This window comes from Sander vitreus, chromosome 19 (assembly GCF_031162955.1).
Source record: "Sander vitreus isolate 19-12246 chromosome 19, sanVit1, whole genome shotgun sequence".
NCBI classification, from domain to species: Eukaryota; Metazoa; Chordata; class Actinopteri; order Perciformes; family Percidae; genus Sander; species Sander vitreus.
In genome coordinates, this window is record NC_135873.1 from 14459141 (window position 1) to 14477974 (window position 18834).

General features: G+C 40.2%; 1 protein-coding gene across 1 annotated transcript; it reads left to right on the forward strand.

Moving 5' to 3' along the window:
• The first annotated feature begins 8962 nt into the window (after positions 1-8962).
• On the forward strand, positions 8963-17758 carry cldn7a (claudin 7a). Its single transcript, XM_078276106.1, has 4 exons — positions 8963-9185; positions 13623-13787; positions 16156-16240; positions 17590-17758. The coding sequence occupies exons 1-4, from the start codon at positions 8963-8965 to the stop codon at positions 17756-17758; spliced, it is 642 nt and encodes a 213-aa protein (XP_078132232.1).
• Positions 17759-18834: the final 1076 nt, after the last annotated feature.

An 18834-nucleotide genomic window follows, 5' to 3' on the forward strand; every position in this document is an offset into this window, starting at 1 on the left:
CACGTGTGTCTTGGATATATTTATATTTATACGTATATCTTGTAGGGGTGACCCCAGAATAGTCGACTATTTTATCTAAGGAGCCTGATTTGACTGCCAATCTCTCAGTCGAATCGTCGCAGTGTCTAAAAAGAAATGTGGTTATGAAACAAAGCATCATTCCATTCAGGCTATATGGGGGTGCTGGATGTCTGACATAGAACATAGAACATAGAACTGCTTGGTTTCTCCCAATAAATCATGATATATATATATATATATAGCCTGTGTTTGTGTAAATATAAGCCATAGACCAGGGACGTCAAACATACGGCCCGTGGGCCAGAACCGGCCCGCCAAAGGGTCCAATCGGGCCCGCTGGATGACTTTGCAAAGTGTGATAATTGAAAAGAAGTAATTCATTCCAATTTTCCTTTAATCTCAGAAAATATCCAGGTTCTTTTTCTGTAAATTTCCGACTTTAATCTCAGAAATTCAGAGTTCTTCACTCTGAATATTACCCCTCTCCCCCCGTTCGGTAACATTTCTTTTTCTTTCTACAATGGCCTTAGAACGCTGTCGTAGCAGAAGCAAACAGAAACTCTGTGGCAGATAAAAGATTTAGAATACTGTTAATAACAATTAGAAATAAGGGTATTTATGTGGACAAAAATCCGTTGCCCGTACTCAGTGCTGGTGAGTACTGGCCCATTTCAGGCACTGATGTACACACAACCTACATGATAACAGAATCCATGTATAGATTTTTTTTAGAAGATATATGTGGAAACACTCACTGGTTTTGCATTCTTTTCTTTTCTTTTCTCTTCTTTCGTCTAAATCATGTATTTAACACATTGTGATATCCATTATTTGAGTCTAAAAGCTTGAAATACATTTTTCTCTAACACGACGAGACTTGTTTGTGCCTCTGTACTTTGTGGAACATGGAGGAAACTACTAGTTTGTGTTTGACTCTCTGCAAGAATAGTGATTACACTTAGTGATTGTTATGTTGGCGTGACGTCAGTAGAGGGCAATAACATAACGTTAATTCAAAAGCTGAGAACACTGCTGTTGAAAGGGCTGCAAAAGGTACATACAGTACTTTCTCATTCAAGTGATTGGGAAAGTGGGTCCAAACCTTTAGTGGTACTATATTTCTATAATTTTTGTACAGAGAAATGTTTTTTTTTGTCAGTCTAACAAGTGTAACACTTGTGTTTGGGGTGTTGGAGACTTTTCTCAAACATAAGTCACATCATTAGGTAAATAACATAGCCAACTATTCTTTGTCTGTAAATAAATTTGAGGCAGACAGTTTTATATTTATATATATATTTGTTTCTTGATAATTTGTTTATAACAAAAATAACTCAGTTCCCTGTTGGAACATATCATATAATTTTAAAAAAACAATAGAAGTACTATAAAACAGTGTTTGCAGAGACAGAGACCAGAATTTGGTTGGATGTCTGTAGACGCCTCGAAGCATTCTGTGGCTTTAGGAAGTAAGTGTTCTTGTACAGCATTGACCTATTTTGGGTCAATACAGCACTGACATAATAATGGCTTAACTTTACCCAGTGTTCAAAGGCAGAGTCACTATTCAAATCACTATTTTGAGCCTGAGTTGGTGTTATTTTTTATTTTACTGTTGTGTTATTTCCCCAGACTAAAACATGGTATGGTTGTCAACTGTTTTAATCTATTCTAGCTCTTCATAAACTTACATGTCACTAGTTGTTAGGGATTGTTAATGTGTGTATCCTTTTATATCATTTTTATACCAACAGCAATACATTTTGTGATGGGTAGTTGGCTTGTTAGTATCGAGGATGGATTACTAAACATGCATACAGTACTAGGCACAGCCCCAAAGGCCCCTTCACCACTATACGTGGTACTTTTCTGTGTGAAATGATTGGTAGAATGTCTTGCTGGAAAGTCAATCAAACAACCACAAAGGCACACAATAAAGCCACGAAGAAAGGCAAAACAACCACATAGTAATGCAAAACAACCACAAAGACACGCAAAACAACCACAAAGACACGCAAAACAACCATATAGTAATGCAAAACAACCACAAAGACACGCAAAACAACCACAAAGACACGCAAAACAACCACAAAGACACGCAAAACAACCACAAAGACACGCAAAACAACCATATAGTAATGCAAAACAACCACAAAGACACGCAAAACAACCACAAAGACACGCAAAACAACCACAAAGACACGCAAAACAACCATTGGAGAAACGCAAAATGACCACAAAGTATCTTAACACATTTGGTAACACTTTACTTGAAGGTATCGACATAATTACTATGACATGACACTGTCATGAACGTGTCATAAATGTTATAAACAAGTCATAAACGTTTATGACTTCTGTCATTAAGTGTCATTCGGTTTTTGTCAAGACAAGTTGACATTGTTTGGGTTGTCTTGATTATGACAACTTGACATTAATCAAAGTGACATTACCAGAAGTTGTCTTGGTCATGACAAGTTGACGTTACATTTGTTTGGAGTGTCCTTATTAAGACAACTTGACATTAAACAGGATGACATTATGTCAAGTTGTCATGACGTTTATGACACGTTCATGACAGTGTCATGTCATAGTTATGACAATGTCATGTCACGATTATGTCGATACCTTCAAGTAAAGTGTTACCACACATTTTTACAAATATGCCCATTCTTTGAATGTGTGCCCCAGTCTTACCCTCCCATTAAAAAGTTTATAAACCACCCAACAGTGGTATAAAAACTAACACTAACTACCCATGGGTGCTAGGTAAGGTTAACCCAGTATTGCATCGGTGCTATATTGACCCAAACTGGGTCAAAACTGACTCAGTGATTTTTCAGTATTAAGTGTTGGTTATTTGCGATGCATTGCCTCGTAGCTGATTAGGTTATCATATAGTATACATTCCACAGTTTAACACTGTATCCATTTTCATGCTCACTGAGGCGCAGCATAAAGCCACAGAGCCTGATTGTATTCATTGTGTCCAACTGTCCAAATATGTTTTTTTACCCTGCATATGTAACACTCGCCAAGAAGCTCTTAGGAGAAGAGTGAGTCCACAAGAGGGAAAACTCAATCTATTGGTCCCGTCCTGCTGCTGCTGCACAAAGGCCAACTGTTGTTGCATAAGAAGACTGAAGGTGAAAAAGACAGGGGACATGTAGAGAAGGGCGCCATCCCCCTCATTTGTGCACTCTGAGCTTTTCAGGGAAAAGCCGTGGGCGCAGCGTGTTTTATTGCTAATGCCTCAGTGACTTCCAAGGGCACTTACAGGGCTTCAATCATTGGATTAGCACTCCACTCGCTCACTTCAGACCTAGAGGAGGCCTCAGAAATGGGAGGGGACGCCCCCCGAGAGAATGTTGTTAGTGCCCTTCTTTGGGCTGATTTAGCTGTTTTTTTCCAGCTCCTATTGAGCGTTGAGCAACGGCTAAACCAGCGAGACAAATGTGTGTTTACGCTTTTTAAAAAAGAAAGTAGTAAAAAGGGAGAAGGGGGGGAAAGAGCAATGTTCTTTTTTGTGTTCTTTGCAATCCAGGTCCTGCGTGGAAAAGAAGCCAAGAGGACATCAGATAAATCAGGTTACCCGTGGCAACAGCACTGGTAGGCCTGGGACTGGCCCTTGATCTTCTTCTTAATCATCTTCCTCTTCTACATCGCACCCAACGTTTTGTGCTCACCTTTCTTTACTTCACGTGTTTTTTTTCTTATCACCTTTCCTTCATCTTTCAAATCCTACCCTGATTATAACAACTCCTTCAACCATCCAAACCATCCCCTCCTCCTCTTCCTCCTCAACTTCTGTATCAAAGTGAAACAGATTCCTTTAGGTATGGGGTCATTCCTCCCCAGCAACAATGGGGCATTTGTGTCCCTCAACAGCTAAGACTTGAAGCCTGTTACCCAGGCCTGGATACAGTATAGGGGGAAAGAGTTATAGTGAGAGAAGGGGTGGGTGAAGGTGGGAGGAAAGGGCAGGAACGTGAGAAAATGAAAGAACTGAGTGGTGGAAGAGGAAAATGGGAGTAACAGACCTGGGAGACTAATCTAGCAAAGCCTCATTACATTTTAAATTGGAAATCCAGCCAGTAGGTGAGTACATTCCCATTAACCTGGCAGTGGGAATGACTTCCTCCAGGCTTATGGGTTATTACTTCCTCTCCCATTGCTGTAGCACTATTGTTCAGCCACAGTGTGAAGTCACATGCTGCAGCGCCACAAAGAAACACGAAATAACCAAAAAGAAACGCAAAACAACCACACAGAGACCTAAAACAACCACAAAGACACACAAAACAGCCCCAAAGAAACGCAAAACAACCACATAGTAATGCAAAACAACTGCAAAAACACACAAAACAATCACAAAGACACGCAAAACAACCACAAAGACACGCAAAACAACCACAAAGAAATGCAAAACAACCACAAAGACACTCAAAACAATCACATAGTAATGCAAAACAACCACAAAGACATGCAAAACAACTACAAAGACACGCAAAACAACCACAAAGACACTCAAAAAGAGACACCAAATGACTACAAAGATGCAAAACAACTACACAGAGATGCACGACTTCCTCCAGGTTTATGGGTTATTACTTCCACTCCCATTGCCGTAGCACTATTGTTCAGTCACAGTGTGAAGTCACACGCTGCAGCGCCACAAAGAAACACAAAACAACAATAAAGGAACACAAAACAACCACACAGAGACCTAAAACAACCACAAAGACACACAAAACAGCCCCAAAGAAATGCAAAACAACCACATAGTAAAGCAAAACAACCCAAAGACCCGTAAAAACAACCACAAAGACATAAAACAACCACAAAGAAACACAAAACAACCCCAAAGACACAAAACAACCCCAAAGACACAAAACAACCCCAAAGACACAAAACAACCCAAAGACACAAACAAATCGAAAGAGACACCAAATGACACAGAGATGCACGACTTCCTCCAGGCTTATGGGTTATTATTCCTCTCCCATTGCCGTAGCACTATTGTTCAGTCAGAGTGTGAAGTCACACGCTGCAGCGCCACAAAGAAACACAAAACAACAATAAAGGAACACAAAACAACCACACAGAGACCTAAAACAACCACAAAGACACACAAAACAGCCCCAAAGAAATGCAAAACAACCACAAAGAAACACAAAACAACCCCAACGACACAAAACAACCCAAAGACACCAAACAAATCGAAAGAGACACCAAATGACTACAAAGATGCAAAACAACTACACAGAGATGCACGACTTCCTCCAGGCTTATGGGTTATTATTCCTCTTCCATTGCCGTAGCACTATTGTTCAGTCAGAGTGTGAAGTCACACGCTGCAGCGCCAAAAGCCTGGCCTCTGATATGGACAATGCTTACTATTGTCTGTTTGGTTTTTGCCCATTCACAACTAGCATGTTAATGGACCTGATGCAACAAACCTATCAGCTCTGTTGGACAGAAACCTTGTGTCTCCATAGTTTGTCATTTTAATTTTTTTTCACTAATCAATTTAAACGGCAACGAGGCAATTTCGTCTGACTTCGTCTAATTTAAATAGCTCAATCAAATGATTTAAAATTAGTGTTTTTTTTTCATTTCCTGCAACACAATGGTTTTCACCTGACAGCAACGATATTGTAAAATATTAGTAAATAGCATGACATATAAAATGGTCACCTCCCAATTAAATTAACTGATGAAGTTGCACACATGTATTATAGATCCACAACCTTAACTAAAAAAGTAAGCACTTTGAATTATTGCTATTTTGTATGTCTGGATGTCATTTGTTTCTTTTTTCAGTGACTTTAACACTTGTTTTCTGTGTTTGTACAGCTTAATCTTGTTCCCACACTGTGTATTTATTTATATAATGGAACAAAACAATGAGAAAAAGTCACACTTTATTCAATACACGGTTGATTATTACAGTTTTGTCTGTAGTAGAAAGGTGACGCAAGTGTGTTATCATTTTCCAGATGACTTAAATGGTCTTCTTCTTCTTCAACATTTACCTTGCAGTCAGAGCTCTGAATCAGGAATTTTATCGTTCCTCTCTCATGTAGCTATGAATGAATGAATTTTTTTTTTATTGGTCGTAACCAAAGGGTAGGGTCAGAAGCTTCAGCTTATATAAAGCCCCCCCTTGTCACATTTTTAAAATAACAAACTCATTTTCAAGGAAATAAAATCGACAAGACAAAAAAGATACAAGAAATTTACGGAAAGAAAAAAAAATAAAAAAAAAAAAAAAAAAAAAAAAATAGCTCTTCAGTAGTTCTTCCAGCCACCGATCTGACACAACACAACACAAAAGCTTTTCAATGAATACACTGGTTTTATGTTGCTTCATAACAACATCCATTGTGCCTTAATGTGAAAACAGCTACCACTCATGTCGGAAACCATCTTTTCCTGCAGAGAGACTTGTGGAGAAGCCTCGATCTCCTCCAGGACTCCCACTCTCTCCTTCAGCCTCTCTGAGGTGCTGAGCTGACGGGAGTCTATATCGACGAGGTTTCATTTCTGGGATTGTTCAGGTGCCGCCGGAAATTCCTCCGGTTGTCCCTAATTTACGGCCAGATGTCCGTTACCTTCCTCTTTCTTTGTGTTGGCGTTCTAACCTCCGGTGGATTTGTGAGGACTATGGTTAACTGCTCCTCAGATCTCTGCAGGGTAAATCCAGACAGCTAGCTAGACTATCTGTCCAATCTGAGTTTTCTGTAGCACGACTAAAACAACATTTGAACGTACACATGTTCCACCAAAACAAGTTCCTTCCTGAGGCTATTTTGCAGAGGCACTACTGCGGTCCGGTGCTTGGCGCCGCCCAAGACGATTGTGATTGGTTTGAAGAAATGCCAATAAACCAGAACACGTTTTTCTCCCATCCCAGAATGCTGTGTGGACTAGCCAGACCTTCCTCCACAGTTCTGTGGAGGAAGGTCTGGCAATGCGAGAAAATCATATTTTAAGGGGCTAGAAAGGGGGCACAGGGTGACACCACCCGCACCTTAAAATATGATTTTCTCTGAAAGTAACAAATTACATTTACTCATGTTACTGTAATAGAGTGTCAACAAACTAAAATTGAAATGTTTTTTGTCGCTTTTTGAGTTTTTTTGTTCTTTTATTTAGGTTGTTGTTGCTTCTTTAGAGTTGTTTGGCTTTGTGCTCTTATCAGATGGACTGAGATTGAATTAAAGAAGTATAAATAAGATATTCAATAAGTGTAAATATAAAAAAGTATGTCTCCCCCACCCCCTGCTGTTAAAGTAACTAAGTAGCTTTTACTCTGAGTACATTTTAATAAAAATACTTTTTACTCTACTTTTTATACCGGTAATTTGACTTATACTTAAGTGAACGTTCATCAACGTAATAGTACTTTCACTGAAGTAGAACTACCCAACTATATACAGGCCTACAAGTTTTTCTGAAATGATTACCCCATTAACCCTTGGGTTGTCTTCACATCGACCACGCAGCTTTTTGTCATTCTGGGTCAAAATGAAAAAAAAAAAAAGTCAATGTTTTGGTCGTCTTTTTCTACACTTTTGTGGCTTTTTTGTCACTTTTTCCGATGTCTTTGTCAAAGTTTTTCTTGTTTTCTCCCACGTTTTTGAAGCATATTTGTCACTTTTTTCAACCTTCTATCAATTTTTTTTCAAATGCTATAAAATCTAATAAAATATATATAAATGAATTGAAAGTAGTGAACTGATCATTTATTTTACACTAAAGAACGTTGTAGTGAACCATCCACGTTATCTTTTTTTGGACAATTTGTTGAAAGAAAACCAAATCTTTGATATAGACACTTTTGGAAAATGGGTTTCTAAAATGGGAGGATATTTCTGCATTGAGTACTTTTACTTTTAATACTTTAAGTACATTTTCCTGATGCTACTTACATACTTTTACTTTAGTAGCATTTTCAATGCAGGACTTTTACTTGTAACAGAGTATTTTTTACAGTGTAGCATTAGTACTTTTTCTTTAAGTAAAGGATATGAATATACCTCTTCTCTCTCACTCAACTTCTTTTCTAACTCCCATCACTAGTACTGTGAATATGTCTATGTGAAACTAGATCTGCTTATGTTCAATATTTATTTTAAATATAATGCTAAACCATAGAAAACATGGCATCTGGAGTTGGAATATTTACCCCAATATAAGCATCATGCCCCCCATTGTTTTTTTTAAAGTGGCAGACTGAGCCTGTAGTACTTGGATATTGTTAAAAAAGAAAACAATTGAAACTTATAATGAATGTGATGTTTTTTATTAATCAGCATTACATTACGTCGTTCTATCCCATCCACTATTTCCTATATTTCTAAGCAGATTTTCTATGCTGTATTCTGACAAAATACCCCAGACTGATTATTGGTCGCCCCCCCCTTCATGCCACCACACTTTAAAAAAAATCCTGCAATTGCCCCTGGTTTCTTTCCACCTCTGAGTACAAGTACCTCAAATTTGTACTTAAGTACAGTGCTTGACTACACATGTCCTTAGTTAGCCTACACCACAGCCCTGATACTGCAGAGAGTGACACAGCTGAAAAGGTTAGACATTGATAAAGAGAGAAGTGTCGAGTGCAAAGACAACCTGTTGCTTTGCTGGAAGCAGAGGGAACATTTCCCAGCAGCAGCGACTCCCCTTGCAACTCCATGCAACACACACACACACACACACACACACACACACACACACGCATCTCGGATGCCCAGCCCCGACTCAAGACCCCCGGTACACAACTTCCCTGCGACACGGTTCCCATCACTTTCTTTTGCTTCACTTAAAGACACATTTCTGGAGCTTTACGGTTTGCAAAGAATAAGAGGAATACAGGATCCGCCGAAACCCCAAAGTACACTACATTTTAGAGAAGGGGGGACTTTTATTTTAAACGATGGCCAACTCTGGTATTCAGCTGCTGGGCTTTTTCCTGTCGTTAATTGGCATCGTTGGACTGATCATCGGGACTATTCTGCCCCAGTGGAAGATGTCAGCGTACATCGGGGACAACATCATCACAGCGGTGGCCATGTACCAGGGGCTGTGGATGTCATGCGCGTTCCAAAGTACCGGACAGCTCCAGTGTAAGATCTACGACTCCATTCTGCAGCTCGACAGTAAGTAGTACTAAACCACACCTGTTACAAGTAAAAGGCCTGCAGTGAAAATGTTAGGCTACTTAAGTAAAAGTGTGTAAGTACCATCAGGGTAAGTACTCCATGCAGAAAGATCCTCACATAAACGATTGGAAACAGTTCTGTCAATCAACCAAGTGTTTAATCGGAGCTGATTTCAGCTGGACTTGTAATACAAGGTAGTAACCTTGTATTTTATAAAGTACATGTGTCTTGTGTGCAGACATCTTAATGTGCAAAGTAACTAGTAACTAAAGCTGTCAGATGAATGCAGTGGAGTAAAAAGTTCAAGATTTCTCTCTGAAATGTAGCGGAGTAGAAGTAGAAAGTGGCATGAAAAGAAAAGACTCAAGTAAAGTGCAGGTAGCTCACTATTTGTAATGTACTTAGTTACATCCGATCGCTGTCCATGACTGAGTTATATCAATCTATCATCGCTGTGTTTATTGCAGCAGGTTGTCTTTATGTACGAAACCATGTACAAAACTTTCTGCATATTCAAAACATCCCACGTGTTTTTTTTTTTGTTTTTTTTAAGGAATCGTGTACATCTCAACAACACATGTGTTAGAGAATGATACCTTGTTAAAGCCAGAAGCTCCAAAGTTTAAATCGACTTCAATGTCCTGTTGTGGTTTTTTATGTTGCCACACAAAATAGACAGTTCTTGTTTTCCGTACATGTTTTGAGCTCCCTGAACAGTTATTTTTGACCCCTTTTGGGGAGTTGGTTGTCTTTGATATTCTTTTGAGGGAGACTAATCTACCTCCTCTAAATATTATAGGGGGACATATCTCCTGCACCCCTCCTCTCCACATGCTCCATCAGAGCGCTCCTCCACCTATGTGAGACCTCAATGGGCCACACTGTTATTGCAGATAACCATACTCAAGTTTTGTAACCTGCTCATCACACCATATTCATTAACCACACTCAGCAGTTATACTGCCCACTGTGATGAGGGGGCTTATCACAAAATTCAGTCCCAGACCCCAGACTGTGAGCTGCCACCACAGTGGGGAATTTTCTTCTTTATAAGTGGAGAAACAATTTTTGAAAGGAATTGGAAAGAGTAGTGTAATGCACAGGGGCAATGCACAATTAAACATGAACCTTGTATAAGAACAAGGAGAGATCTATTGTACCACTTTGTAGCACAATTGCTATTTTCCAGCCGTAGTCCCTGGGCAGGTAGGTAAGACAATAAATATGCTACTAAAGTGAAGTTAAAAACATCAGAATATACAATTGTACAAACACATTCACCCCTAATTTACAATAATACAAATGTGCAAAGTTGCATCAATAAAATGATCAAGGGCTCAATCTATTTATTTCTTGAAGTATTCTTGAGAATCCTCACCCATGCATTGTCACATTCTGGGAAACCCTCCCAGCCCAGCTTACCTCCTACCATTTCCCAAGCACTCTCACTTTTCCTACGGTACACATGATGCCTTATCCAAATTTCAAGAGCTAATTCTACGATCCACCTTTGATAAAGACAGTTGTTTGCATAGGCATATATGAACTCAAAGCTGTATATGTTGTCACTATGGCCGTGCTTTTGTGGAAATATATACCCCCAGTGATAAAATGCACAACTCCCTAACTTGTTTTCCCCGGCTATCCCAAAATCTGGGCGACTGAGAACTTTGTAGCGACTTTCTGTTCTCTCTTTCGCCACCATGAAATAGAAACCACATTGCAAACGTCACAACCGTTGTTGCTTATTACTGAAGATGTTGCCAAAATAACCAGCTTCAAACCTCAATAGGACGTGCGACCATGGTAACCGCACGGCTGCAGCACAGGCATCTAAACAATCTGCTGTACTGTACATCACCCGACACATACACACAATGGCTTCAGGACGTCTCCCATGCAGAAATGCACATTCATTCATAGCAAACTGGGAGCTGATGGTTTTAACAGCTTGGGATAATAGCAACTGCCCTTCAGTGACCTGCAGACTTTTGGCCTCATTTGATGACATAATAGTATTAGAGGAAGCAGTGAGGCTTTGCTTTTGAAGCCAATTACAACCAATTTCTTGTAATGGACAGACAGTCTTATTTTTTTGTGTGCTAATTTTTATTAAAAACTGAGAATGTCTCTGCTGATTTATGTGATAGAATCTATTTTTCTTTTGTTTAGAGATGTAATTTACAGCCACTGTATTGTTTGCCCTGCAGTATATACAGTAGGCTTACTGCTGAGATGGTTTACTAACCTGGCAACCAGCCTTGGGCCCCCAGACCCTCAGGGGCCACAAAGGCCCTTTTTCATCGGTCTGTGGTCATATGATAATATTGCACATCTGTTTTGGAAGGAGTTACATACATACATACATATCACTAGAAAAAGACAAGAAGAGTTCATTTGTAAAAACAGATAAGACATTTAAAAAAGATGAACAAACCAACACCAGTTTGATTGATATTCCCTAAAAACAGAGGTAGTTGTTTTTGCAAAATTGAACCCTTTGTTGAATCAAAAACAACCTCTTTTGTGTAAAAGGCCCTATTCGAAGAAAAAGAAAAAAATAGATTGTGCAAATTTATTTTTCTCAAATCGCCGCAAACACATTAATCGGGACCCACAGCTCATTATTTCCCCCAGGGCCCCCTGCTGGGCTGTGGAGTAGCCTCCCTGTGGAATCGTGATTGGAAAAAAAAATATGTTACTCAATAGTACAGTTGTGACTAGCTTTATATAAAGTAAGTCAACTTATATTTGTTAATCAATGTTGTAGCAATGTAACCTTTACTTGAGAAAAGCTACAGAACCCTCTACTACCGTGAAATATTCTAAATACTGTATCCATCCCATATATATATATATATATATATAAAGTAGTACTGGATACTGAAAGAACCTCAGAACCTGATATATTTTTTGTAATTTAACATAACAACATATTTGGCACCACTAGGGGCAGAGAGAGGAGATGTTTTTACCATCAACGGCAGCTACTTGACTATTTTTCAAGCCATTTGATTTAAAAAAAATATATCTGTACATCATTTGGAAAAAAGACACGAAAAAAGTGAATCCTGTAGAGCCTACATCCTGTTTTGTATCTAATTGTTCTCCAACTGTCTTCATCATTCTGAAACCAGAACACTACAAATGTTGAGGATGACTCATTTTCACTCCTGCCACTGAAAAAAGAGGCAAGACATGTCTGATGTTCCTATTTTTCAGTTAGGCTATAAATAACATAGGTAGGGTAGGAATATGGCGTAAACAGCATTACTGATCTTGAATCCTATTCTTGTTTTACTATGTTGGAGTACAGTTCAAAAATTGAATGGCAGTATTTCCTCATGAATTGAACTTTTGCTCCGTTGATTTGCCTTTCCAGTCGGAGAGCTTGAGGGAGAAGTGACACAAAGTTGACTCTATTTTAAAATCTTTAAAAGTTTGGGGCTTTTGAGAAAATGGAGCGGAGGTGTGGCTTCTGAGGCTCTGGCCCTGGCGCACCACCTAACTTTTTGTATCTTAAATCTGTGTAACGAATGTACTACAAAATAATCATAACCCAACCGGTATCTTCTGCGTCCCTTTTTTTCTGTACAGTAAAATGCAGCAGATGTGCTACATTTGTGAAGCCACTGCAAAGCTGCCATAGACGGCTCAGTAGCAATAATGAAAGCAGTGTGATGTAGCTCCCAGCCAGGATACTGTGCATCCTGTATCACTCTCTCTGCATTTACTATATAATCCACCCTATTGTTCCCCATGTAGCAGTATTTTATAGAGTTGACCCCCCGCCCCTACTCTCCCTCTTCTCCGCACCATCCTTCCCTCTGTCTCTCTCCACCCACCCATCCCTCCCTCGCTGCTGGAGGGTTTTGTTTGTTTGGGCAGGGTAGTGATGGGATGGCTTAGACTGGCACAGACTGGTTCTAGGTGGACAGAGGAGGAGAGACAAAGGGGGGACTCACCCTGTGATAGGTTTATAGGGTGAGGAGGGGGTGGGGGGCACTGACAGATGAGGATCCTAGCAGTAGTGTTTCAGCAACAAATGGGAGGGAAACAGTGAGTGTGAGATTTGGTGTTTCTGTGTGTGCTGGTGTGTGTTCATGTGTATCCCATGGTTTCTCTTCCAGGAAAAGCTCACATTCAAATGTCCTGACAGGCTAATGTGAGTGTGATTCACAACCTCTGGACACACACAAAAAGCCTGGCTTATGGGTCAAGGCTTGTTTTGTTTTTTTAGTCTCTCCTCATCATTTATCAGTTGGTGCTTCCACATTGCACTTGATCTTTTTGGTTGTGGTGGCTTTTTATAAAAGCTACACTCCCACGATCCACAAAAACAAAAAGGCCATGTATTCACTGCCTCCCCGTACGAAGACCGACACACCTTTCTTCATTTATAATTGGTTTCCTTCTCTCTGTCTGCCCCCCCAGGTTCGCTCCAGGCCACTCGTGCCTTGATGATAGTTGGCATCATTGTGTCCGTCGCAGGCCTAGGTGTGGCCTGTATGGGAATGAAGTGCACCACCTGTGGAGGGAGCGAAAAAGTGCGCAAGTCCCGCATTGCCATGACAGGAGGCATCATCCTACTCGTGGGAGGTGAGGATGCCATAAATTGTTGATGACAATCAAGCACTATGAGGGGAATTTGATTACATATAGACGGATGACAAATGAAAGGGAAAACCAACATCAAGGTGTTGTTCCACCACAAGCTGCAAGTACAGCTTCTGTGTGTGGAACTCTAGAGGAGGGATGAACAGCGTCCTTCGTGCTGTCTAACACGTCAGTCAAACATTTACGGGTCTTTAATTGGATGGAGACCATAGACTGTATATAAAGATGGACGACGCGTCTCAACTTCCTCCCACTGTACAAAGCTGAAGCCAAAATATACTGGATACGGTAATAATGTAACAGTAATGGTTGTAATTTTGGATTTTATTTATTTTTGGGGCCTTTTTAGGCCTTTATTTCCACAGGACAAATGAAGACATTAAAGGGGAGAGAGAGGGGGGAATGACATGCAGCAAAGGGCTGTAGGTCGGAGTCGAACCCAGGCCCGCTGCGTCGAGGAGTAAACCTCCTCTATATATGGGTGCCTGCTCTACCAGCTGAGCTAACCTGGCCACGACGTCTTGTAATTTTGGGGCCAGAGTCTGCGCAGTAGTTATTTTCGATTAGTTGTTTGGTCTCTAAAATGTCAGAAAAGGGTGAAAAATGTCGATCAGTGCTTTCCAAGAAAATTATCTTGTTTGTCAGATGTCTTGTTTTATCCACAACTCAAAGATATTCAGTTTGCTGGCTTTAAAAAAAGAGTACTCAAACCGATTGAGCCACTATCAAAATAGTTGGCTATTCATTTAATAGTTGACAATTATTCGATTAACCGATTCATCTTTGTAGCTCTAACATCACAAAGAACCCACAAACTTAATGGAAGCCTATGGTGGCTCTACAGTGGAGGGAGTCCACCAAATTCTTTTGGAAAAAACAACTGGGAACCATGAATGTCTATACAAGATTTAGTACCCGTCTAGTCTGGCATTGCCAGACCTTTCTCCACAGCTCTGAGGAGAAAGGTCTGGCCCTTCCTAGTCTATATCCACCATGTTCCACTTCCAGGGTTGGGCCGTTGCTGCCGGAAATTCCGCAAGATGTCCCTCTTTACGGCCGGATGTCCGTCACCTTCCTCTTTCTTTGTGTTGGAATTTTAAACTCCCAAAACGTCCCAGTTAGAGAGTAAATGCCGTAAATATGTTCTTTTTAAATCTTTACAATTATTCCCCGAAATAACAGAGCAGACCTGCCTTTTTGCACAATCCAAATTTCCTCCAAAAGGTTCTGGTTGCTGTTCCGTGAAAGCGACCGGAGTTTAGAGCGTAAACACAAGGAAAGCGAAAGGTAAGGGACACCCGGCGGAACTTCCAGCGGCACCGGAACTATCCAGTAAGTGAACCGTCTTCGATCCAGACTAGTGCCAGTCCAACTTGTACGGTAGATTTGGAGATATTTCACTCGATAGGTGAAAACTTTGACCTGCTCGTGGGTGTCGCTAAATGTCAGGGGATCCCCAAAGTCAGTAGGATTTATTCTCTGGGCACCATGGATATCTGTGTTATATTTCAGCGTAGACCAAAGTGGTGCACCGACTGACAGATTGCCATCCAGAACCACACCGCTAGTGTGTACTAAAAATTTACATATGAACAGCAGAGGACCATCTCTTTGGAACCATCTACCAGCATCACTTCAGTCAAAAACATTTGAAACTGTCAAATCAACAATGACTTTTAAGACTTTGGTTAAGAGATCGTATTGCTGCTTAGTGTAACTAGTGTTACTTAGAGGGGTGGTATCTTCGTAAGAATTTTCTTGGCGTCTAACCTCCCCTGCATAATGTTTTACCTTGTATCAAGCTTTATTCTTGTATCTTTTAATAATATGTGAATAAAATAATCTAAACTAAACAGCTGAACCGGTAATATGATACATTAGAAAAGAGTGGTGGCAAAATCATGTGTGGCTCTGGTGAAATTACTCTTTGCTGACCATGCCACTGTATGGGACCAATGATAATCCATATTATTGTCGATGGGACCTATGATAATCAATACAGACCTGGTTACATAACATTTCATCAAAATTCGCCTCATCATCACATTCTTGCCTAGATCTTGCGTACATCACACAGAAGGTAGGAGGACGTTTGATCCCTAGTCCAAAAAGCTATCCTCCCACTCCTGTGCTGAATGATTGAAGAGGTCCAGTACTCCTGGCACTGATTCTAACATAAGAGGTCTAACTTGCTCTGGAGAGAACAGAAACACTAAAAGCTAATTGTGCTGGAGTCAATAGCTCGCCGCCTAGTGACTATAAAGAGGGTAAAAGCATGTCTACCCTCTCAGGTTTTGATGATGTGCTGATGGACTGATTGATATTTGTTGTTGGCCTTCTCTCATCTCAGGGCTGTGTGCCATTGTAGCGTGCTCCTGGTTCGCTCATAATGTGATCCGGGCTTTCTATAATCCCTACACTCCAGTCAACACCAAGTAAGCAACCCCCTGAAAAACACAGCGTGTTCAAGTACTGTAATTACAGAAACAGTTTGACATTTTGGGATATTTGCTCATTCGGTTGCTCGCCAAGAGTTAGATGAGAAGATGGATTCCACTCTCATATCTGTCAGTTAAATATGAAGCTACAGCCAGGACAGTTAGCTTAGCTTAGCATAAGGAGAAAACAGGGGAAACAGCTAGCCTGACTAGCACCTCTAAAGCTCATTATTTACCATGTTATATCCACAAGTGTAACTACAACATGTTGTGGCTTTACGGCTATGTGCCGGACTATTTCTTGGCCCGGTGCAGTGACAGAGCTAGCCTACCTGTTTCCCGTCTTTATGCTATGCTAAGCGAATTGGATGCTGGCTGTAGCTTTATATTTAACAGTCAGATATGAGAGTGGTATTAATCTCTAATTCCTGGAAAAAAGTCAATATGTGTATTTCCCAAAATGTCGAACAATTCATCTAAGTATTACTACTTCTACTACTACTACTACTACTACTACTACTACTGCTTAACATATCATTTTAAAGCACGGGTCCATTTTGTTTGGATTTTAACTTCTAATCTGCACTTTTTACTCCATTAAAGCTATAGCTATTGTCACTTTGCATATTAAGATTTATAAATAAATAAATCAGAAAAACATAAATTATTTCTATACGTTAACAACCATACCATACAACCACTAACCATACAAGTAGTTCAAATGAGCTCCATCTTAATCTGCTGCTTACACATTGATGAATCATCATTAAAAAATCAAATATTATACAGTAAGAATATTATACAGTAATTCTGCATATTTCATACTTTGGTATTTTGCTGATAATTCTGTAAATCTACAGAACTGTTATTTGAAATGAATACATTTGATATACTGGTAATTGTATTGCTGCTTAAATTGAAACAATGTAACTTCTGATCAAAGAAATAACAAATTTTTCATATTACACATACAAAGTTGTATATAAATGTAATAAAACACACCCTTGATCAATGTAATGCACTCTGGGGGTTTTCTGCTACAGTCATACTTTGTCTGGTATGACCAGAAGCTTATGGAGGCTAATCTTAGCTAATGTTATCAAACTCATATTTGCTCATTTTATGAATCCCCAATCCCATAAATGCCACTTGTGTCCACAGTGGCTGCTATTGAGCAGTAGTCTCACTTTAAGTAACAGAACTGAGTACATCTTTCACCATTGCCGGTTTGAATGTTATGTTTCTATGAGATAGTCTTGTGTGTAGCAGCAAAATGGAGAAATCAATTTAGCCAGAAGTTCAATTTGTCACTGAAAAAAATCCAAACACCATCTTGTGATCCCCAGGTTTGAGTTTGGCGCTGCCATCTTCATCGCCTGGGGCGGCTCCCTCCTAGACGTCCTGGGCGGAGCCATGTTGGCCGCATCCTGTCCACGAAAGAAACAGGCGTCTAAGTACCCGTCCATGGGCACTTCCCGCTCTGGTCCGCCGAGCAGCACTAAAGAATATGTCTGAGAGCGACCCCTACAGCTTTGGACTCCAACAAAAGCTTAGCATCCCCCCCACCCCTCTCCCCCCCATTCCTTACCCCTCCCCTTCTCATTTTTGCAGCAGCGGCAGAGTAAAACTGAAGGTGTATGGGAAGTTGTGAATCATAGAGGCAAAGAATTACTGAAACTGGGACTTTCTTTTCTTTTTTTTTCGTCAGGCAGACATTCGATAACCCCTTGATTATCACGCAGCACTCTCAGTTGTTTCATGAATGATGTCTCTCACCCCGACCACACATTCCACGATTGTTTACAAGTAACCTTCACAAATCCATTATAATTAGATCCCCCTGACTTAATAGACAAGCCCTCGGGGCGTAACCTCTCGAATTGCGGCCTAAATTGTGGGTTTTAGCCAACAATCGCACCTTCACGTTAGCACCAGGGTCTATTAGCGTTTGCCATGTAATTGAAAGTAATCAATTCCAGTTCGGTGTCTAGGCTGCGACTCACGGGCTCCGCGCAACAGAGACACGGGGTGACAAAACAGTGTTTTATATGAACCGTTGGTGGTTTTTAAATAGATGCTACGATGGGCAGGGTGTGACTTCACACACAGGGCTCAGTGTGTAGGGTGGCCTGTATCACACAGGCCTTTTACTACAACACTCACTACAGGCCCTGCAGCTCTTCGTACCAGTCTGTTACAAACCCTGCACAGATATGAAATATTTTCTTAAGTAGTCACTGTGCCGTTATCGCTCTAACAGCTTCCATATCAGCCACTATGAGATTAAACTGCCTCTATTTATTTTGACAAACGTAGGATGAAGTTTTGGCTTCTGTGTAGGTTTATATAATAGGTAGATCACTGTGGCCCAGTTTGAGTTTTCAGAGATTATAAAGTCAGATTTTGTATTAAGATGAACAGTATCAGCTGTTTCTTTTCTTTTTTTTATGTCATAGTTTTATAAAAAAAAATATTTTGGCTCATTTAGCAAATAATGGTGTAATGAAAAAAAATGAGTGAAAGGACATTTGTATATATGTCCAACAGTACTTAAATAAAAAAATATTGCAACATTGTTAATTGCGTGGTGG